General features: G+C 29.3%; 4 protein-coding genes across 4 annotated transcripts; all 4 read left to right on the top strand.

The window, feature by feature from the left end:
- The first annotated feature begins 402 nt into the window (after positions 1 to 402).
- LOC124543662 lies at positions 403 to 2,832 on the top strand. Its single transcript, XM_047121923.1, has 5 exons — positions 403 to 543; positions 1,335 to 1,385; positions 1,781 to 1,867; positions 2,356 to 2,589; positions 2,707 to 2,832. The coding sequence occupies exons 1-5, from the start codon at positions 505 to 507 to the stop codon at positions 2,734 to 2,736; spliced, it is 441 nt and encodes a 146-aa protein (XP_046977879.1). The 5' UTR covers positions 403 to 504; the 3' UTR covers positions 2,737 to 2,832.
- A 3,384-nt stretch (positions 2,833 to 6,216) lies between these two features.
- LOC124543745 lies at positions 6,217 to 9,070 on the top strand. Its single transcript, XM_047122035.1, has 5 exons — positions 6,217 to 6,349; positions 7,253 to 7,303; positions 7,772 to 7,882; positions 8,377 to 8,604; positions 8,899 to 9,070. Exons 1-5 carry the CDS (start codon positions 6,308 to 6,310, stop codon positions 8,986 to 8,988), a joined length of 522 nt encoding a protein of 173 aa, XP_046977991.1. The 5' UTR covers positions 6,217 to 6,307; the 3' UTR covers positions 8,989 to 9,070.
- A 3,850-nt stretch (positions 9,071 to 12,920) lies between these two features.
- On the top strand, positions 12,921 to 15,790 carry LOC124543732. Its single transcript, XM_047122007.1, has 5 exons — positions 12,921 to 13,057; positions 13,974 to 14,024; positions 14,498 to 14,608; positions 15,100 to 15,327; positions 15,619 to 15,790. The coding sequence occupies exons 1-5, from the start codon at positions 13,016 to 13,018 to the stop codon at positions 15,706 to 15,708; spliced, it is 522 nt and encodes a 173-aa protein (XP_046977963.1). The 5' UTR covers positions 12,921 to 13,015; the 3' UTR covers positions 15,709 to 15,790.
- Positions 15,791 to 19,964: 4,174 nt separating this feature from the next.
- Positions 19,965 to 23,492, top strand: LOC124543690. Its single transcript, XM_047121955.1, has 5 exons — positions 19,965 to 20,089; positions 21,013 to 21,063; positions 21,528 to 21,638; positions 22,134 to 22,361; positions 23,252 to 23,492. Exons 1-5 carry the CDS (start codon positions 20,048 to 20,050, stop codon positions 23,339 to 23,341), a joined length of 522 nt encoding a protein of 173 aa, XP_046977911.1. The 5' UTR covers positions 19,965 to 20,047; the 3' UTR covers positions 23,342 to 23,492.
- The last annotated feature ends 474 nt before the right edge of the window (positions 23,493 to 23,966 follow it).

Here is a 23,966-nt window from a genome sequence, read left to right as displayed (position 1 = left end):
TATTTCACAAACGTGATCTTATTATGCAATTTTAATGTAATTATAATATAAATTGTTTGGCACTTTTTATTTGGTTTTTTGGTTTAATGTTATTATTTCCTTAATTGTATCTTAATGCGAAAGAAAAATTTTGTTAAAAAATGTTTTCAATCTTAATAATAATACGCATGGTAAATTAACTTATGTTGAAATGTGTTTGAGCCGCAAAAAATGTTATTTAATTATCTTCATTAAGTATTCGTTTCAAAAATGAGTCAAACATCACTTAATACGAACTTTATCAATATTTAATGAGACTAATTGATTTAATCGTAAAAGTCATTTCATATGAAGTTCAACATTCGCGTCATTTCTCTTTACGTGACCCGTGACTTGGAGATAGCGATGGTTGTTTACAAACTCTTCGTATATATGTACACAATTGTGCAAAAGTATTTTTTTTCCAGTTTATTTGCAAAGATCCCCGCGGTAACTTTGTTTATTGAAATAGGGTGGACGTGAAAAATGTTTCGATTGCTCACTTCGGTAACATTATTTATTTTGGTAAGTAGTTGAACTGAGATTTTAATCAAAGTCTAATATTTATATATTCACTAGTATGTTATTCTCGTTTTTAAAGTTTCAGTTTTATTTACAAGAATTACGATACTTACTTATGTTTTTATCATATCAAATCATTTACCTATTATTTTCAGGAATAGTATTCCTGTGCAACTATACGATTTTCCAAATTAATTTTAGCAATAAGTGTACAAGTGTACAATGTACTTTTTCGTATAATTAAGCACATAAATACATTTGAATTACTTTAACAATGTCATTGTATGCTATTTTTAACTTATACTTTTAAAAAAGACAAACGATAACATTTCTTGTGATAACATTGTGAAGGCCATATTCCTATGTTGTAATTCTTGGTTACCGTCTTAATTTATATCTGACAATTTATAGAAAGTTTATATTATTACTCACAAAATAATATTATATAATAAAATAACATAAGTTTCATAAAACATTAATTTACATATAATCGTATATATTTCAATTTGTACTAAAGATTAACTTCTTGCTGGTTCTATAAAGTATAATCTATATTCGCAACTAGAGGTAACTTAATTTTCAACTTTTTAATTACGTTAGTAATCCGTTACTCCTAATATTTGATTACTACAAGCAACGGCGCGCCAAAATATAATTTATCATGACAGAAATAGAAATAACAATATAGTATTACTTGTTTATCAATTATAGTATACAACTGACTACCTTGGAATGATACTTGACTATTTTTATTAAAAAAAATATGTTTTAATAATAAATATTTTCATTTTCAGAGTGTAAATGGAGATTTCTTGACTCAAGAGAGAACTAGAGGAGCCACTCTTGTAAGTAATACTAATATAGACGATAACTACAAACATTACATTAACGCTGTGATGATTGCAGTGAAACCACATTCTACAGACAGCACTGAATATATTACGGGATAAAAATATTCTGATTCGAATTCGAATAATATTATGTTCCTTTTATTTTTTAAAAAAGATAAACTGATATCATTTTTTATTTTCAAAAGAGGAATATCTATTTTTTTATTGTTTTTTAGAGGCCAACGAATACTATGAGTAGCTACAAACTGTATTCAAAATAAAACAGAAATGGTTTTAAAATGAATACAGTTAATACTTTCCAATTGATACTAAATGGAATAAATAATAATTGTTATACATTACTAATGTTCATGCCATTGTTATTATTCTTAATTTTTACACGTTTTCAGAAACCCATATCAGCATGTTGTGATATTCCCGAATTAGGAGAACAGAAATATTTAACTGAATGCTCCAACCCAAAACTGCCGGGTCCAGTAAGCAAATAATTTTATTACACAATTTTTTAATTAGGAATTATTATAAAATAATTTGTATATTCACGAAAAATATTTAACACATTTTTTCTTTCAAAAGTGTCTCACATATAGTAGATAATTTACTATGAATTAAAAAATTATCTGTAAAACGGAACGTGTTAATTTTAAAAAATATTGTTGTTTGTTTGGTCATCCAGGCAAAACCGCTCAGATTTTTATATGGTCTATTTATTTGTAATTCATCTCGTTCTTCGTATTAAAAGAAAACACCATGAGGATTTCATCCACATGTGTCTATCAACATGCAGAGGCGTGGAATAAACTCAAAACTTTCTGCTCATGAAGAGAGTTGGCATTTTCTGATTCTAAAGAAAAAACTTGTAATATGTATGAAATACCTACACCAGCCGATTAAAAGTAGAATACGTTATGATATTATTGTACAGCCATTATATTTTAGTTACAAATAATAATTTAACTTTCAGTGCAACGATGTCCAGTGTGTGTTTGAAAAGTCCGGTTTCCTCGTAGACAAACATACTTTGAACAAGGAAGTATATAGAGCACATCTCAGGCAGTGGCTTGAAGGGCACAAAGGTTGGGAAGATGCTATAGAAAAAGCGATCAAAGACTGTGTTGACAAAGACCTTAGGCAATACCTTGATTATCCCTGCAGAGCCTACGACGTTTTTACTTGCACAGGAATTGCTATGTTAAAGGTATTATTTGCACATTACAAATAGTACTAAGCTATCACAGTAAATTAAATAGTATATAATAAACAAACATGTATCTATGTTCCTTATATATATTAATACTTATGATTGTTTTTGCAGAAATGCCCGAAAGACTCGTGGAAGTGCTAAATAACAGAATCATATGGGTATATAAGTAAATAATTTAAAATAAAAAATGTTTCGACGATTTTTTGATAACCTTTAAAAATAAATGTTTGAACAATATTGGCTTGTTTGAATGTCATTATTTACAGACTTATTATATTATAATAAGTAATATTAGTGACGAAAAATTATTAATATCGTAATTTTATTTTTTGATTAAGGCTGAAATATGTTTTCTTTTGTAGCAATTTTAAATATATATTAATCATCATATCGTCATCTAAATGAAATGTTATTATTTATAGATTGTTTACACATAGCATCACATATCACATACAACTTATACACGTATACATAACATATCATAACTAGATTTGTGTCAAAGTCAAAGTCAAAAATATTTATTTAATAAAGAAGTTACATCAGCTTATTGATAAATACAAATAAACACCAAACTAAAGAAAAAAAATGGGTAGTCAAAAAATCCTTTAAATGATATTTCACATGAAAGTGAAAGTCTATTTTTTTCATACCAAGCTCAAATAATGAGGGACCCGAGACCAGTGTGAAGAAAATTATGCCGATAGTTCAACGTACCTATTGTTGGCCATCATACCCAAGGTTTAACCCTGAATCAACAGGCATGACGTCTTGACATCCGACAATCATTACATGCTTATTACGTCTTGTAAATATTTAACCACCTATAAATAATCATTTATGGACATTGAGTGAATTTTATGAGAGTTTTGACTGATTAGAAACTTACTTTGGCCAGAATAATCCAAATGTCGTTACTATTTTACAAATTACAATATTAGAAGAAAACGTTCATTTTAGCATTTTGATTATAATCACAAATCATACCATAGTTTACTTGGGGTCGGCGCAGCGTTCTTTTTTCGTACATACTTCCCTATCTGACGTCATCCCAAAAGTAACATTTTTTCTAGTAATATCATCTTTCACACAATCCACCCATTGTTTCGTCTCCTTCCTCTATATCCATCCACATCCATGCTCAAGACCTTCCTCACAATATGTTCCTCACTCCTCCGCATATCATACCCGTACCATGATAACCGCCTTCCACAAAATTTCTCGGCTATCGGTACCACTTTCAAACTTCCTCTTTAATTTTTTAATTCTGAATTTAAATTAAATATTCCAAATCATTAAATGAAATATTTTTATATATTTTTTCCCATATCTATAATCATACTTATTGTAATAATTTTGGTTCTAGTAACGTTTTATTTATTTAAACAATAACAATTTTTCAACGTGAAGTATCCAGATAAAAAAACGTATCTATCAAACAAAACGAACACAACGGTACGAGTTTGTCAGTATTTCATTTAAGGTACGGAACACCCAAATAATATTTCACTTAGTTTGTTATTATAAAAACAGGCCGTAACGAGTCACCCAATAACAAATAAATAATAATAACGCTGTATCTAAGTACCACTTATTTACACCTGTATCGTTAATGACGCTCGAGTAATTTAAAGCTTATAACCTTTCCGTGTGAACTAGTTATGCTACCATTAAATGTACATACGGAGGCAATCGGAAGTGACAAATATATATAATTATAATAATAATATTTTTTTTTATTTTTCAAAGCAAAAAATAACTTTATTTTGTAATTTTACATAACAATCCCAATGCAATGTTGTATTGGCATTATTTAATATATAATAACTATTCTAATCTTATAAACAATATGCATTATTTATAAAGTAATTTAAAGGTATTTCGAGTGTTAATAATTAACATAAAATATGTATTGAAACGTTTTGAATATCTTGTTCATCCATTTTTTATTAATTAAAGCAAAAGATTAGTTCCTATTGTGATTAAGCTTTTGAAATGAATTTTATGTTTTTATTCAAACACTAATTAGTAAGTAAGTCATATTGATAATAATGAGCAAAATGAAGTCCAAAATTATTAAAATATACTAACTTAAACTCGATTTTTATAAGTTAGAATAAGTTCCCAAAAATAGAAAAGGAAAAGTATTATTCTGTGAATAGTATGATTAACAGAATAATACTTTTTCTATACTTACATTGTAAAGTGTTAAGTAGTAGATGATTAAATAATATGAATAAAAATAAAATGGGAGCACATTTTAACACAATTCAGCATAATTTGCTACGACTACAAATGTCCTAAATGTAACAATGTATACTTTTTCGTCTCACAAATCATTTTCATAGAATATAAGAATATGCATTTAAATTGACAGATACATCAACGCATAGTCATTGAATCACACACTCAAATTAAAAATACGGTTTTATTTTTATATAAAATAAAAATAAAAAAGAACAGTCAAGTGCGAGTCAAACTTGTGCCCTAAGAAAATGAAAGAATGAACTGGTTATGGATTTTGAATAATGATTACATAATAATTATAGGGTAAGTACCATATAGGTTTTGATTCCCTTTGCTAATATGTGGGAAATATGACCTTCCGATTCGACGAATCTCTTGATTGCGTCGACTTAAAGGTTCGATTTTTTCTTTTTCCGAAGTTCCGAGGGAGCACATAACTCATTTTTAATTTCAACTTCATACCTGTACATGTTTCTAAGAAAATGTCATTTGATGATGGGATAGCCAAACAAAGTGATGAACAGATGGACAAACGGAAAACGAAATGAACTTCTTATAAGATATTCGCTTCTCCTTAGATTTACGAAACCTAAAATGGAAATAATTTTCGTTTTTTTATTTTTAAATTATTGGAAGAGATAGAAATAATCTATCGAGTGGAGATTTCTCTGTTGACATTATGAGTACAACATTTACAGATTTTAAAGATATACAGCGTTAAAAATAGCGCTGTACCTGCGTCCATTTTCTTATAATATTATAAGCTCATTCATTATGTCCTGTTGTTACTTATTTTATTCGTTAGTCGTGGTAAAAACAAAGATTTATATCGCCGTTTTCACGGAAGACGAAGAAGATACGAGAGAAATTGATCGATACGATTTTAGTTACAGACATTTCCTTATTGATTTTACGTGAATGTGATATTTATTTAGGACAAAGACGAGTGCCAAGGATTCATTTTCATCCGTAGACACTGGAAAAAGCAGAGTAATACACCGTTTTTGCGGCGCCAACAGTGGCATCTAAAATATTGTGCATGCATTTATTCTGTGTATACTAAAATTACTAATACTATGATAACTGATTACTGAGCCTATCCTGGTGAGATAAAGGTGTAACTATTTACAAAATATCTCCTATGAACAATAAAGTATACAGTAACTAATAGTAACTAATACGTAATTTTATGTAAATAACACATTTTAATATTGACCTATCTAAGCGTAGGACAAGAGATTAATTTTGTCTTCTAAGATTTGTATAAATCAAGTATTAAGATGGTACAAATATTTTTTGAATTAAAAACCTTTATGTTATTTTGCAACTTTAGACACATGTACAAGAACTAATCTATGACATGTGACACCTTGGTGGTTTCCCGTGGCACACAATAGCCGAACATAATTGTTTGGTATAAAACCTAGCACACAAATTCTACATCATCACTGTTTATTCACAATCAATCATGTTTCGTATTGCAAGTTTCTGCCTCCTGGTTATCCTTCAGGTAATTTACAAATAAATATTTACTTTATTTTACAAACAATTATAAAGTATATTATTACTCGTCGGTGCTTCCTATATTGATTTGTTTTTTAATTGGATTTCTAGTTATTAGAGATGTCTTATTGCTTATTATTAAAATACTCGTTATGCCCTCGGCTTCATGCTTAATAAGTAATATATGTCCTTCCTTGGAGTTGAACTTGTGTCAAACCAAATTTCATAAAATTTGGTTTAGTGTTCGCTACAAACAATAAGTAAGACAAAGTTACTTTCACATTTATTACATTAATATATACAATTTGTTAGTTGTAGTACCTTTTATGCCTCAAGACCAAATTACGACCCAAGCGTTTACAAGCCCAGGTATATTCCATTCTACATTGACTCTTGCATAATACCATATACATATTTTGGAAACAAATTGAAACGTGATCATTTTTATTTGCACGAGACGGTCCTGAGAATAAAAATATACGTGTATTTATTCATAAACATAGTTAATAGTATTAAAAACACTAAAGTAACATAAATTTTCATATATATAACAATACAAGGAATTACAGTTAAATATTGTAATGGTGCACAATAATATTGTTCAAATATGCAATATTTATTGAGTTCAACGTAATAATAGCTAATGTTTTCAACGTTTTGCTTGGAGAAGAATGCCTTTCCAGACCAAAGTGATGACTCATAGAAAATTTGTATTTTAATTGGCTTTCGTTATTGATTATAATTATTTTAAAGTTATTCATGCAATTTTCGTTTGATATTAAATTAGATAGTTACAAGTCTATTATTTTTAAAAGGTCATGTTCATAGAGATGAACATATAATGATGCATTATTATAAATAGATATACTTTGATAGAACCCATAATTTTTGTTTCTTCTCTACAATAAAGGTCGTGACCTCAGAGCCGCCTCCTCCTCAATGTAGAAGAATTCCCCGAGTGGTAAGTACTTATTAATTATATTAAACATTTTATATTTCACAGCTAAAACTTTGTCTTCTCTTATGTTATTTTTAAAATCCGTTGATGGGTCGCCTTACAAAGATGTATGATGTGATTCAAGTTTTACTAAATGTGTATACTAAAATATCATTAAAGGCAACTTGAAAAAGGAAAGGTTTTATAATTGGTTTTTTTACTATACCTAGTTACCTCTGGATAACTAACTACTCTGCAAAGCAAGACAATAAAAATCTTTTTCCTCGTAGATATGAACACCGAAACCGCAAAGAAACCAAATTGAAATTGAACAAATAACTAAATGTATAAATTGTTTTTACATTTCTTACATCGTTATTAAAAATAACTTTTTTACAGATGCAGGCATAGGTATTAATATTATATTAATAATATTTACAGGCGAGTTTATACCTGCATACACTGTCTATAAATGTAAACATTTATTTCTAGGAAAACCCTACAAAATGCTGTAATTTCCCAAAAATATTTAAGGAAGAGGACTTTAAAGATTGTGATATAGCATTACCACACGAAACCAGCTCTAAGCCGGGCCCACCAGACGTAAGTTTCATGATTAATACAGATAGCGCCATCTAGTAACAACTTTATTAACGGCTAAAGACTTTTACAAACTACAATTATAAATACAATAAAAATTACATTTGTAGTTTGTAAAATTGTTTTATTTTTATTCTTTGATTAGTTAAAAAAAATTATGACGCATATTTTTTTATTTTCCATCAAATCTGTTTTTTATTTTTTGTGTTTATTTAAACTATTGATTCTTCTGTAAAACTACAAACCTTTCTAGTCGCCTATCATTTGTTTATTCAATTACACACATAGAACTCACAAAAAACAAACATGCAATATGTGTTGTATGTGTATGTGGCTGGCATGCTCAGCTTACGTATTATATTTTTTAGTGTTATTTTGAGATTACCGTATCTCCATTTATTGTACGTTGATAGTACTACGTCAAAATGGCTTTTGCACTTCAGCAACTGTTCGAAACCGTCAAAGCATAAAATAATAAAATAAGTTTTTTTTTCTAGTGCTCCAAGCAGATATGTTTATTGAAAAAATACAATCTCATGAAAGATGATACTGAGGTCGATAAGGATGCAGCGACCGAGTTCCTGGATAAGTTTGCTGAATCTTATCCCGACTTCAAGAATGGGGTCGAAAAGGCCAAGGAATTTTGTATTAAAAAAGATTTGCCCGACTCAAAAGTGTGTAAACCTACACATATGGTATTTTGCATCAGTAATATTCTGTTTATGGTAAGTTAATAATTCAGTTTTGTACATCAGTTTCAAATATATTTTAATATATTTTTCTACTGATTTTAAAAATGTGACGAAAATTAATTCCTATAATTGTTTACTTAATTACATATGAAAATTTTAAGTATCACGTAACAATGTTATATACCTTCTGTGTTATACAAAATGCATGTATATTATATTTGTCTAATGAAGTCAGAAGATATCGATGGAGAAAATCTAATGTAATAAATAATCTACAAATCTGTAGTGACACAAACAAATTTTCAATAAATATATTTTTTGTTCCAGGAATGTCCGAAATGGGAAGAGATTGATGATTGTAAGCAAATAAAAGATTACGTTGAAGAGTGTAAACCATATTTCGAAAATACTAATTAATATATTTTTTGGTTATGTAATATACTAATGTTTGTTGTTTGAATTTTTGTAAATAATAAATATATTATTAATGTGCATATAACTCATCATACTATTAATTATAGTTACTCACTTATTTTAAACCTCATTTACGGTTTAAATATAAATAAAATTAATAAAAAGCAGTTTTTTTGAATAAATGGTTTATTTTATTGATAAGCACCTGAAAAGATGATCGGAAGCAAATTTAACTCCACCCCATTTAGTTATAAGGGCTAATACGGACACCTACGCGTTAAGAAACGGCTTCTTTCAATATTTCAATTCGTTGTATGCTCTTGACAGGTTAAAGTAAAAATACAGAAAACCGCACAAATTCATACTTACTTATTATATATACATCAACACTGATAAGAGTCAATTCATTATAAGTATGCTTCACTGTACTCTGTGTGAAAGCAAAAATAAGTCACGTCACGAGGCAGGAAATAAGGCCATAATTATTTTATAATTTCAATTTAATTTCACTAGTTAATCAATAATTTGGCTATTTAACTCTTTTATCAAACCGGGTCCTAAAACAAATAAACTCAGAGTTTATGTAGTGTATGCGATATCTGAGCATAAAAAAGAAACAATATTGTATCCTAAGATTCAAATTAATATATAAATAAAAAATTTAACAAAAAGAAAAACCGACTTCAAACAAAACACTATTTTAAAACAAATGAATATGCACTAAAAAGTAATAAAAATAATTGCGTATTCAACATATTTTTTAGAGTCCTCCTAAGTAAAATGAAATGAAAAATATTAGATTACTTAAAAGTCGATTTACGATTATATAACGTAGTTATAGTTATTGTTATATTTGGAGCCGGTGTCAGCCACGGTGCCCTTGCCCCAACAATTAAAAGAAAGAAGCGATACGAGACCCTTGATTGATAGTATTAGTATATTATTGTATAAAAGGTAATTTGTAAAAAACATATTTGTTAAAGTATTCTCGTATTGTTTTTTGATAGATATACTGTAGGGTTTTCTTGGCTTACACCGATTCCAAATATAGCAATAATTATAACTACATTATATAATCGTAAATCGACTTTTAAGTAGTCTAATATTTTTCATTTCATTTTACTTAGGAGGACTCTAAAAAATATGTCGAACACGCAATTATTTTTATTACTTTTTAGAACATATTCATTTGTTTTAAAATAGTGTTTTGTTTGAAGTCGGTTTTTCTTTTTGTTAAATTTTTTTATTTATTTTTTGATTTTAAGTGAAGCTTTTGAATTTGACTAACTATTTTTTCTTAACATGGATAGATTAAGCGTTCCGTTTATATGAGTCAGAAACTACTTCGAGGACAATTTCAAAGGAAACTTGCGAGTAAAGCAAAAATAGACTTTCGAAAATGCGACTTTAATACGTCATGCGGCATAAACTACAAGGATCCCTCGAAAGAGCTGTAATCGACCTCAGCAAATTATCTTTGAAAAAGAGCTAATATATGTCGTACATCATATTACATTACATCACATACACAAAATTTGATTAAAGATAGTAAGAAATTCTGCATTCGCACCCTAACTGTGAGCCGTTTAGGAGTTCCATCACTATATAGTTTAAAACAAAGTCGGTTTCTCTGTTCTTTAAATCTACGCAACGGATTTTGATGCGGTTTTTTTTAATAGATAGTGTAATTCCAGGGAAAGATTAGTATATATAATACGTGAACAATATAGTAAAGAAACACTGATAATTTTAGAAGTTTGCAATGTGATGTCGTAAATAAACCAATTCTGTAGTATATGTTGTATCAGTATTGCACACGTGCGAAGCCGGGTTGGGTAGCTAGTTGATTATAATATTCGACTATGATAATTACATAAACATAACCACATTACGGAAGGTGACTCAAATATCCAAATAACATATAGATATAAAAGTTTCGACCGAGTATCGCTAACGAGCTCCTCAAAATTGTTCCGTGCCCTTCCGTTCCGTTATTTTGTCATGGATCCTATGCTCAGAACCTTACCAAACTTTCACCAAACTACCCTTGAAGTATATATTTTATAATAAAAAAATAATCACCAAAATTGGTTGACGCGATTTTCAGTTATTCATCTATTTGTCGCGCATATACATAATGCAAATTTAAAACTTATGTCGTTTTCATACCATCATCAGAAAAAAATAAAATTAAAATGACCCCACGGGAAGCACTACCTTTCAAACAAAAAAAAATATCAAAATTAGTCTACCCAGTAATAAGTTATGAGGTAACAAAGACAAAAAAAAAATACAGACGTATTGATATCCTCCTTTTTGAAGTCGGTTGAAAAAGAATATACGACACTCAACAAATAAATACTTAAATAGGTGTTAGGGCTTTATACGGGCAAACCCGTCTTGGTTATTCCTTAAAATTATTATTTAGTTTCCTTTATTATATATTGCATTTATATTTCCTTAGTTCGGTTCTAATCTAGCTGTGTGTATGAGTAGTGATAATATCCGTGCTCCACACTAATCGTCTCGTCCAGCTTAAATAGAAAAAATAGAAAAGGAAAAGTATTATTCTGTGAATAGTATGATTCACAGAATAATACTTTTCCTACACTTACATTGTAAAGTGTTAAATAGTACATAATTAAATAATATGAATAAAAATAAAATGGGAACACATTTTAACAATTCAGCATAATTTGCTACGACTACAAATGTCCCAAATGTAACAATGTATACATTTTCGTCTCACAAATCATTTTCATAGAATATAAGAATATGCATTCAAATTGACAGATACATCAACGCATAGTGATTGAATCACACCCTTAAATTAAAAATACGGTCTTATATTTATATAAAATAAAAATAAAAAAGACCGGTTAAGTGCGAGTCAGACTTGTGCCCTAAGAAAATGAAAGAATGAACTGGTTATGAATCTTGAATAATAATTACGCTACAAAACATTGCGTCTTGCCAAATGTCATGATTCTATGTACAGGGTAAGTACTATATAGGTTTTGATTCCCTTTGCTAATATGTGGGAAATATGACCTCTTCTTTTGCGTCGACTTAAAGGTTCGATTTTTTCTTTTTCCGAAGTTCCGAGGGGCCACACACCTCAGTTTTAATTTCAACTTTATACCTGTACATGTCTCTAAGAAAATGTCATTTAATTATGGGATAGCCAAACAAAGAGATGAACAGATGGACAAACGTTTTTTTTTTAATTTTAATTTATGTGAAGAGATAGACAGAGAAATCATTCGATAGAGCATTCTCGATTTTAAAGCTATACAGCGTTAAAAATAGCGTTGTACCTACGTCAATTTCCTTATAATATTATAAGCTCATTCATTCTGTCCTGTTGTTACTTATTTTAATTACTAGTCGTGGCAAAAGCATAGAAGACGGAGAAGATACGAGAGAAATTGATCGATACGATTTTAGTTACAGACATTTCCTTCTTGATTTTACGTGAATGTGATATTTATTTAGGACAAAGACGAGTGCCAAGGATTCATTTTCATCCGTAGACACTGGAAAAAGCAGAGTAATACACCGTTTTTGCGGCGCCAACAGTGGCATCTAAAATATTGTGCATGCATTTATTCTGTGTATTCTAAAATTACTAATACTATGATAACTGATTACTGAGCCTATCCTGGTGAGATAAAGGTGTAACTATCTACAAAATATCTCCTATGTACAATAAAGTATAAAGTAACTTATAGTTACTAATACGTGCTATTTTATGTAAATAACACATTTTAATATTGACCTATCTGAGTGTAGGACAAGAGATTAATTTTGTCTTCTAAGATTTGTATAAATTAAGTATTAAGATGGTACAAATATTTTTTGAATTAAAAACCTTTATGTTATTTAGCAACTTTAAATACATGTACAAGAACTAATCTATGACATGTGACACCTTGGTGGTTTCCCGTGGCACACAATAGCCGAACATAATTGTTTGGTATAAAACCTAGCACACAAATTCTACATCATCACTGTTTATTCACAATCAATCATGTTTCGTATTGCAAGTTTCTGCCTCCTGGTTATCCTTCAGGTAATTTACAAATAAATATTTACTTTATTTTACAAACAATTATAAAGTATATTATTACTCGTCGGTGCTTCCTATATTGATTTGTTTTTTAATTGGATTTCTAATTTTTGCTTTAGTTATTAGAGATGTCTTATTGCTTATTATTAAAATACTCGTTATGCCCTCGGCTTCATGCTTAATAAGTAATATATGTCCTTCCTTGGAGTTGAACTTGTGTCAAACCAAATTTCATAAAAATTGGTTTAGTGTTCGCTACAAACAATAAGTAAGACAAAGTTACTTTCACATTTATTACATTAATATATACAATTTGTTAGTTGTAGTACCTTTTATGCCTCAAGACCAAATTACGACCCAAGCGTTTACAAGCCCAGGTATATTCCATTCTATATTGACTCTTGCATAATACCATATATTTTAGGATCAAATTGAAACGTGATCATTTTTATTTGCACGAGACGGTCCTGAGAATAAAAATATACGTGTATTTATTCATAAACATACTTAATAGTATTAAAAACACTTGGTTAAAGTAACATAAATTTTCATATATATAACAATATAAGGAATTACAGTTAAATATTTTAATGGTGCACAATAATATTGTTCAAATATGCAATATTTATTGAGTTCAACGTAATAATAGCTAATGTTTTCAACGTTTTGCTTGGAGAAGAATGCCTTTCCAGGTCAAAGTGATGAGTCATAGAAAATTTGTATTTTAATTGGCTTTCGTTATTGCTTATAATTCTTTTAAAGTTATTCATGCAATTTTCGTTTGATATTAAATTAGATAGTTACAAGTCTATTCTTTTTAAAAGGTCATGTTCATAGAGATGAACATATAATAATGCATATTATAAATCAGATATATTTTGATAGAACCCATTATTTTTGTTTCTTCTCTGCAATAAAGGTCGTGACCTCAGAGCCGCCTCCTCCTCAATGTAGAAGAATTCCCCGAGTGGTAAGTACTTATTAATTATATTAAACATTTTATATTTCACAGCTAAAAGTATGTCTCCTCTTATGTTATTTTTAACATCCGTTGATGGGTTGCCTTACAAAGAAGTATGATGTGATTCAAGTTTTACTAAATGTGTATAGTAAAATATCATTAAAGGCAACTTGAAAAAGGAAAGGTTTTATAATTGGCTTTTTTACTATACCTAGTCACCTCTGGATAACTAACTCCTCTGCAAAGCAAGACAATAAAAATCTTTTTACTCGTAGATATGATATGAACACCGAAACCGCAAAGCAACCAAATTGAAATTGAACAAATAACTAAATGTATGAATTGTTTTTACATTTCTTACATCTTTATTAAAAATAACATTTTTACAGATGCAGGCATAGGTATTAATATTATATTAATAATATTTACACGCGAGTTTATACCTGCATACACTGTCTATAAATGTAAACATTTATTTCTAGGAAAACCCTACAAAATGCTGTAATTTCCCAAAAATATTTAAGGAAGAGGACTTTAAAGATTGTGATATAGCATTACCACACGAAACCAGCTCTAAGCCGGGCCCACCAGACGTAAGTTTCATGATTGATACTGATAGCGCCATCTAGTAACAACTTTATTAACGGCCAAAGACTTACAAACTACAATTATAAATACAATAAATATTACATTTGTAGTTTGTAAAATTGTTTTATTTTTATTCTTTGATTACTTAAAAAATTTATGACGCATATTTTTATTATTTTTCATTAAATCTGTGTTTTATTTTTTGTGTTTATTCAAACTATTGATTCTTCTGAAAAACTACAAACCTTTCTAGTCGCCTATCATTTGTTTATTCAATTACACACATAGAACTCACAAAAAACAAACATGCAATATGTGTTGTATGTGTATGTGGCTAGCATGCTCAGCTTACCTATTATTTTTTTAGTGTTATTTTAAGATTACTGTATCTCCATCTATTGTACGTTGATAGTACTACGTCAAAATGGCTTTTGCACTTCAGCAACTGTTCGAAGCCGTCACTGCATAAAATAATAAAATAAGTTTTTTTTTCTAGTGCTCCAAGCAGATATGTTTATTGAAAAAATACAATCTCATGAAAGATGATACTGAGGTCGATAAGGATGCAGCGACCGAGTTCCTGGATAAGTTTGCTGAATCTTATCCCGACTTCAAGAATGGGGTCGAAAAGGCCAAGGAATATTGTATTAAAAAAGATTTGCCCGACTCAAAAGTGTGTAAACCTACACATATGGTATTTTGCATCAGTAATATTATGTTTATGGTAAGTTAATAATTCAGTTTTTTACATCAGTTTTAAATATATTTTAATATTTTTTTCTACTGATTTTTAAAAGTGAAGAAAATTCATTCCTATATATACTTAATTACATAAGAAAATTTTAAGTATCACATAACAATGTTATATTTACCTCCTGTGTTATACAAAATGCATGTATATTATATTTGTCTAAGGAAGTCAGAAGATATCGATGGAGAAAATCTAATGTAATAAATAATCTACGAATCTGTAGTGACACAAACAAATTTTCAATAAATATATTTTTTCTTCCAGGAATGTCCGAAATGGGAAGAGATTGATGATTGTAAGCAAATAAAAGATTACGTTGAAGAGTGTAAACCATATTTCGAAAATACTAATTAATATATTTTTTGGTTATGTAATATACTAATGTTTGTTGTTTGAATTTTTGTAAATAATAAATATATTATTAATGTGCATATAACTCATCATACTATTAATTATAGTTACTCAATTCACTTATTTTAAACCTCATTTACGGTTTAAATATAAATAAAATTAATAAAAAGCTGTTTTTTTAAATAAATGGATTAATTTATTGATAAGCACCCGAAAAGATGATCGGAAGCAAATTCAACTCCACCCCATTTAGTTATAAGGGCTAATACGGATACCTACGCGTTAAGAAACGGCTTCTTTCAATATTTCAATTCGTTGTATGCTCTTGACAGGTTAAAGTAAAAATACAGAAAACCGCACAAATTCATACTTACTTATTATATAACATCAACACTGACAAGAGTTAATTCATTATAAGTATGCTTCACTATACTCTGTATGAAAGCAAAAATAGAGGCAGGAAATAAGGCCATAATTATTTTATAATTTCAATTTAATTTCACTAGTTACTCAATAATTTGGCTATTTAACTCTTTTATCAAACCGGGTCCTAAAACAAAAACACTCAGAGTTTATGTAGTGTATGCGATATCTGAGCATAAAAAAGAAACAATATTGTATTCTAAGATTCAAATAAATACATAAATAAAAATTTTAACAAAAAGAAAAAACGACTTCAAACAAAACACTATTTTAAAACAAATGAATATGCACTAAAAAGTAATAAAAATAATTGCGTATTCAACATATTTTTAGAGTTCTCCTAAGTAAAATGAAATGAAAAATATTAGACTACTTAAAAGTCGATTTTTATTTTTTTTTTTATTTTAAGTGAAGCTTGTGAATTTGACTAACTAATTTTTCTTAATATGAATAGATTAAGCGTTCCGTTTATATAAGTCAGAAACTACTTCGAGGACAATTTCAAAGGAAACTTGCGAATAAAGCAAAAATAGACTTTCGAAAATGCGACTTTAATACGTCATGCGGCATAAACTACAAGGATCCCTCGAAAGAGCTGTAATCGACCTCAGCAAATAATCTTTGAAAAAGAGCTAATATATGTCGTACATCATATTACATTACATCACATACACAAAATTTGATTAAAGATAGTAAGAAATTCTGCATTCGCACCCTGTGAGCCGTTTAGGAGTTCCATCACTACATAGTATAAAACAAAGTCGCTTTCTCTGTCCCTATATCTTTAAATCTACGCAACGGATTTTGATGCGGTTTTCTTTAAAAGATAGTGTGATTCAAGGGGAAGGTTTGTGTATATAATACATGAACAATATAGTAAAAAAACACTGATAATTTTAGAAGTTTGCGATGTGATGTCGTAAATAAACAAATTCTGTAGTATATTTAGTATCAGTATTGCACCCGTGCGAAGCCGGGGTGGGTAGCTAGTTGATTATAATATTCGACTATGATAATTACATAAACATAACCACATTACGGAAGGTGACTCAAATATCCAAATAACCTATAAATAAAAGATTCGACTGAGTATCGCTAACGCGCTCCTCAGAATTGTTCCGTTCCCTTCCGTTCCGTTACTTTGTCATGGATCCTGTGCTCAGAACCTTACCAAATTTTCACCAAATTACCCTTGAAGTATATATTTTATAATAAAAAAAGAATTATCAAAATTGGTTAACGTGATTTTCAGTTATTCACCTATTTGTCGCGCATATACATAATGCAAATTTACGACTTATGTCGTTTTCATACGGATACCATCATCTGAAAAAAAAAAAAAAAAAAAATGGGACCCCACGGGAAGCACTACCTTTCAAACAAAAAAAAAATTATCAAAATCGGTCCACCCAGTGAAAAGTTATGAGGTAACAAACATAAAAAAAAAAAAAAAATACAGACGAATTGATAACCTCCTCCTTTTGGAAGTCGGTTGAAAAGTCGGTTTTTCTGTCCCTATATCTTTAAATCTACGCAACGGATTTTGATGCGGTTTTTTTAATAGATAGTGTAATTCCAGGGGAAGATTAGTATATATAATACATGAACAAGAAACACTGATAATTTTAGAAGTTTGCAATGTGATGTCGTAAATAAACCAATTCTGTAGTATACGTTGTATCAGTATTGCACCCGTGCGAAGCCGGCGTGGGTAGCTAGTTGATTATAATATTCGACTATGATAATTACATAAACATAACCACATTGCGGAAGGTGACTCAAATATCCAAATAACATATAGATATAAAAGTTTCGACCGAGTATCGCTAACGAGCTCCTCAGAATTGTTCCGTTCCCTTCCGTTCCGTTATTTTGTCATGGATCCTATGCTCAGAACCTTGCCAAACTTTCACCAAACTACCCTTGAAGTATATATTTTATAATAAAAAAAGAATCATCAAAATTGGTTGACGCGATTTTCAGTTATTCATCTATTTGTCGCGCATATACATAATGCAAATTTAAGACTTATGTCGTTTTCATACCATCATCAGAAAAAAATAAAATTAAAATGGGACCCCACGGGAAGCACTACCTTTCAAACAAAAAGAAATATCAAAATTAGTAATAAACCCACCCAGTAATAAGTTATGAGGTAACAAACACAAAAAAAAAATAAAAAAATACAGACGAATTGATAACCTCCTCCCTTTTGAAGTCGGTTGAAAAAGAATATACGAGACTCAATAAATAAATACTTTAATAGGTGTTAGGGCTTTGTACGGGAAAACCCGTCTTGTTTATTCCTTAAAATTATTATTTAGTTTCCTTTATTATATATTGCATTTATATTTCCTTAGTTCGGTTCTAATCTAGCTGTATGTGTATGAGTAGTGATAATATCCATGCTCCACACTAATCGTCTCGTCCAGCTAAAATAGAAAAAATAGGAAATACTCTTACATTGTAAAGTGTTAAATAGTACATAATTAAATAATATGAATAAAAATAAAATGGGAACACATTTTAACAATTCAGCATAATTTGCTACGACTACAAATGTCCTAAATGTAACAATGTATACTTTTTCGTCTCACAAATTATTTTCATAGAATATTAGAATATGCATTCAAATTGACAGATACATCAACGCATAGTGATTGAATCACACCCTTAAATTAAAAATACGGTCTTATATTTATATAAAATAAAAATAAAAAAAGACCGGTTAAGTGCGAGTCAGACTTGTGCCCTAAGAAAATGAAAGAATGAACTGGTTATGAATCTTGAATAATAATTACGCTACAAAACATTGCGTCTTGCCAAATGTCTATGTACAGGGTAAGTACCATATAGGTTTTGATTCCCTTTGCTAATATGTGGGAAATATGACCTCTTCTTTTGCGTCGACTTAAAGGTTCGATTTTTTCTTTTTCAGAAGTTCCGAGGGGCCACACACCTCAGTTTTAATTTCAACTTTATACCTGTACATGTCTCTAAGAAAATGTCATTTAATTATGGGATAGCCAAACAAAGAGATGAACAGATGGACAAACGTTTTTTTTTTTAATTTTAATTTATGTGAAGAGATAGACAGAGAAATCATTCGATAGAGCATTCTCTATCGAGTAGAGATTTCTCTGTTGACATTTATAAGTGCAAGATTTACAGATTTTAAAGCTATACAGCGTTAAAAATAGCGTTGTACCTACGTCAATTTCCTTATAATATTATAAGCTCATTCATTCTGTCCTGTTGTTACTTATTTTAATTACTAGTCGTGGTAAAAGCACAGAAGACGGAGAAGATACGAGAGAAATTGATCGATACGATTTTAGTTACAGACATTTCCTTATTGATTTTACGTGAATGTGATATTTATTTAGGACAAAGACGAGTGCCAAGGATTCATTTTCATCCGTAGACACTGGAAAAAGCAGAGTAATACACCGTTTTTGCGGCGCCAACAGTGGCATCTAAAATATTGTGCATGCATTTATTCTGTGTATTCTAAAATTACTAATACTATGATAACTGATTACTGAGCCTATCTTGGTGAGATAAGGGTGTAACTATCTACAAAATATCTCCTATGAACAATAAAGTATACAGTAACTAATAGTAACTAATACGTAATTTTATGTAAATAACACATTTTAATATTGACCTATCTAAGCGTAGGACAAGAGATTAATTTTGTCTTCTAAGATTTGTATAAATCAAGTATTAAGGTGGTACAAATATTTTTTGAATTAAAAACCTTTATGTTATTTTGCAACTTTAGATACATGTACAAGAACTAATCTATGACATGTGACACCTCGGTGGTTTCCCGTGGCACACAATAGCCGAACATAATTGTTTGGTATAAAACCTAGCACACAAATTCTACATCATCACTGTTTATTCACAATCAATCATGTTTCGTATTGCAAGTTTCTGCCTCCTGGTTATCCTTCAGGTAATTTACAAATAAATATTTACTTTATTTTACAAACAATTATAAAGTATATTATTACTCGTCGGTGCTTCCTATATTGATTTGTTTTTTAATTGGATTTCTAATTTTTGCTTTAGTTATTAGAGATGTCTTATTGCTTATTATTAAAATACTCGTTATGCCCTCGGCTTCATGCTTAATAAGTAATATATGTCCTTCCCTGGAGTTGAACTTGTGTCAAACCAAATTTCATAAAATTTGGTTTAGTTTTCGCTAGAAACAATAAGTAAGACAAAGTTACTTACACATTTATTACATTAATATATACAATTTGTTAGTTGTAGTACCTTTTATGCCTCAAGACCAAATTACAACCCAAGCGTTTACAAGCCCAGGTATATTCCATTCTATATTGACTCTTGCATAATACCATATATTTTGGGATCAAATTGAAACGTGATCATTTTTATTTGCACGAGACGGCCCTGAGAATATAAAAGAAAATATACGTGTATTTATTCATAAACATACTTAATACTATTAAAAGCACTTGGTTAAAGTAACATAAATTTTCGTATATATAACAATATAAGGAATTACAGTTAAATATTTTAATGGTGCACAACAATATTGTTCAAATATGCAATATTTATTGAGTTCAACGTAATAATAGCTAATGTTTTCAATGTTTTTATTGGAGAAGAATTCCTTTCCAGGTCAAAGTGATGAGTCATAGAAAATTTGTATTTTAATTGGCTTTCGTTATTGCTTATAATTCTTTTAAAGTTATTCATGCAATTTTCGTTTGATATTAAATTAGATAGTTACAAGTCTATTCTTTTTAAAAGGTCATGTTCATAGAGATGAACACATAATGATGCATTATTATAAATTAGATATATTTTGATAGAATCCATTATTTTTGTTTCTTCTCTACAATAAAGGTCGTGACCTCAGAGCCGCCTCCTCCTCAATGTAGAAGAATTCCCCGAGTGGTAAGTACTTATTTATTATATTAAACATTTTATATTTCACAGCTAAAACTATGTCTTCTCTTATGTTATTTTTAAAATCCGTTGATGGGTTGCCTTACAAAGATGTATGATGTGATTCAAGTTTTACTAAATGTGTATACTAAAATATCATTGAAGGCAACTTGAAAAAGGAAAGGTTTTATAATTGACTTTTTTACTATACCTAGTCACCTCTGGATAACTAACTACTCTGCAAAGCAAGACAATAAAAATCTTTTTCCTCGTAGATATGAACACCGAAACCGCAAAGAAACCAAATTGAAATTGAACAAATAACTAAATGTATAAATTGTTTTTACATTTCTTACATCGTTATTAAAAATAACATTTTTACAGATGCAGGCATAGGCATATTATATTAATAATATTTACACGCGAGTTTATACCTGCATACACTGTCTATAAATGTAAACATTTATTTCTAGGAAAACCCTACAAAATGCTGTAATTTCCCAAAAATATTTAAGGAAGAGGACTTTAAAGATTGTGATATAGCATTACCACACGAAACCAGCTCTAAGCCGGGCCCACCAGACGTAAGTTTCATGATTGATACTGATAGCGCCATCTAGTAACAACTTTATTAACGGCTAAAGACTTACAAACTACAATTATAAATACAATAAATATTACATTTGTAGTTTGTAAAATTGTTTTATTTTTATTCTTTGATTACTTAAAAAATTTATGACGCATATTTTTATTATTTTTCATTAAATCTGTGTTTTATTTTTTGTGTTTATTCAAACTATCGATTCTTCTGAAAAACTACAAACCTTTCTAGTCGCCTATCGTTTGTTTATTCAATTACACACATAGAACTCACAAAAAACAAACATGCAATATGTGTTGTATGTGTATGTGGCTGGCATGCTCAGCTTACGTACTATTATATTTTTTAGTCTTATTTTAAGATTACTGTATCTCCATCTATTGTACGTTGATAGTACTACGTCAAAATGGCTTTTGCACTTCAGCAACTGTTCGAAGCCGTCACTGCATAAAATAATAAAATAAGTTTTTTTTTCTAGTGCTCCAAGCAGATATGTTTATTGAAAAAATACAATCTCATGAAAGATGATACTGAGGTCGATAAGGATGCAGCGACCGAGTTCCTGGATAAGTTTGCTGAATCTTATCCCGACTTCAAGAATGGGGTCGAAAAGGCCAAGGAATTTTGTATTAAAAAAGATTTGCCCGACTCAAAAGTGTGTAAACCTACACATATGGTATTTTGCATCAGTAATATTCTGTTTATGGTAAGTTAATAATTCAGTTTTGTACATGAGTTTTAAATATATTTTAATATTTCTTTCTACTGATTTTTAAAAGTGAAGAAAATTCATTCCTATAATTGTTTACTTAATTACATAAGAAAATTTTAAGTATCACATAACAATGTTATATTTACATTCTGTGTTATACAAAATGCATGTAGGGATTGCATTAGAAATTCGCATCCCGAATTTAAGGTTGGGGAAGGGGTGGGGGGTAAGGGGTGGGTGGTGTAGTACCTACACCACCACTCCCCCCGCGCGGAAATCATTAGTTTTTTTTTTTTAATTTTTAAATTTCAATACTAAAATTTATAAGAACCATTTATCTGTATATATACTTGACTACATTTAAAAATGCGATAAATGGATCTTTTTTTATATTTTATGTTATATTGTATTCTATTATCATGTTCGTAAAATCTTCTGGGTGATTATTATTTTCTTTACAAAAGAATCGCTTCACTACAAAATTAAATTAAATTTTTACACGTTTTTTTTACTATAAATTAATATAGTATTTGTTAAAATATAATACAGAAAAAAGCTAATAAACATAAAAATAATGATTTAAGGTTAATTATAATGTAAAATATCGATCCGTTACACGTAAATTTAAACGCACATTAAAAAAAAACTATGGGTTTCCGCGGGTTGGGAGTGGTAAATTTCGAGAGAGGGGAACAACCTCTTTAAGAAGCAACCCCTACTATCATCAAATTCGGGATGGGAATTTCTAATGCCGACCCTGCATGTATATTATATTTGTCTAAGGAAGTCAGAAGATATCGAAGGGGAAAAATCTAATGTAATAAATAATTTACAAATCTGTAGTGACACAAACAAATTTTCAATAAATATATTTTTTCTTCCAGGAATGTCCGAAATGGGAAGAGATTGATGATTGTAAGCAAATAAAAGATTACGTTGAAGAGTGTAAACCATATTTCGAAAATACTAATTAATATATTTTTTGGTTATGTAATATACTAATGTTTGTTGTTTGAATTTTTGTAAATAATAAATATATTATTAATGTGCATATAACTCATAATACTATCAATTATAGTTACACAATTCACTTATTTTAAACCTCATTTACGGTTTAAATATAAATAAAATTAAATAAAAAGCTGTTTTTTTTTTAATAAATGGATTAATTTATTGATAAGCACCCGAAAAGATGATCGGAAGCAAATTTAACTCCACCCTTATAAGGGCTAATATGGATACCTACGCGTTAAGAAACGGCTTCTTTCAATATTTCAATTCGTTGTATGCTCTTGACAGGTTAAAGTAGAAATACAGAAAACCGCAAAAAATCATACTTACATATTATATATACATCAACACTGACAAGAGTCAATTCATTATAAGTATGCTTCACCATACTCTGTATGAAAGCAAAAATAAGTCACGTCACGAGGCAGGAAATAAGGCCATAATTATTTTATAATTTCAATTAATTTCACTAGTTACTCAATAATTTGGCTATTTAACTCTTTTATCAAACAGGGTCCTAAAACAAAAAAACTCAGAGTTTATGTAGTGTATGCAATATCTGAGCATAAAAAAGAAACAATATTGTAT

The sequence above is a fragment of the Vanessa cardui genome, chromosome 3 (assembly GCF_905220365.1).
Source record: "Vanessa cardui chromosome 3, ilVanCard2.1, whole genome shotgun sequence".
In the NCBI taxonomy this organism is placed as follows: Eukaryota; Metazoa; Arthropoda; class Insecta; order Lepidoptera; family Nymphalidae; genus Vanessa; species Vanessa cardui.
This window is presented reverse-complemented; position numbering and strand designations above follow the sequence as displayed.

Bases quoted from the DNA above. Each gene is read 5' to 3' on its own strand.
- LOC124543662 (XM_047121923.1), top strand. From the start codon at position 505: ATGTTTCGATTGCTCACTTCGGTAACATTATTTATTTTG. The intron at 544-1,334 runs GTAAGTAGTTGA...TTTCATTTTCAG, and splicing joins CGGTAACATTATTTATTTTG to AGTGTAAATGGAGATTTCTT. The intron at 1,868-2,355 runs GTAAGCAAATAA...TTTAACTTTCAG, and splicing joins ACCCAAAACTGCCGGGTCCA to TGCAACGATGTCCAGTGTGT.
- LOC124543745 (XM_047122035.1), top strand. From the start codon at position 6,308: ATGTTTCGTATTGCAAGTTTCTGCCTCCTGGTTATCCTTCAG. The intron at 7,883-8,376 runs GTAAGTTTCATG...TTTTTTTTCTAG, and splicing joins CTAAGCCGGGCCCACCAGAC to TGCTCCAAGCAGATATGTTT. The intron at 8,605-8,898 runs GTAAGTTAATAA...TTTTTGTTCCAG, and splicing joins TCAGTAATATTCTGTTTATG to GAATGTCCGAAATGGGAAGA.
- LOC124543690 (XM_047121955.1), top strand. From the start codon at position 20,048: ATGTTTCGTATTGCAAGTTTCTGCCTCCTGGTTATCCTTCAG. The intron at 20,090-21,012 runs GTAATTTACAAA...TCTACAATAAAG, and splicing joins GCCTCCTGGTTATCCTTCAG to GTCGTGACCTCAGAGCCGCC. The intron at 22,362-23,251 runs GTAAGTTAATAA...TTTTTCTTCCAG, and splicing joins TCAGTAATATTCTGTTTATG to GAATGTCCGAAATGGGAAGA.
- LOC124543732 (XM_047122007.1), top strand. From the start codon at position 13,016: ATGTTTCGTATTGCAAGTTTCTGCCTCCTGGTTATCCTTCAG. The intron at 13,058-13,973 runs GTAATTTACAAA...TCTGCAATAAAG, and splicing joins GCCTCCTGGTTATCCTTCAG to GTCGTGACCTCAGAGCCGCC. The intron at 14,025-14,497 runs GTAAGTACTTAT...ATTTATTTCTAG, and splicing joins GTAGAAGAATTCCCCGAGTG to GAAAACCCTACAAAATGCTG.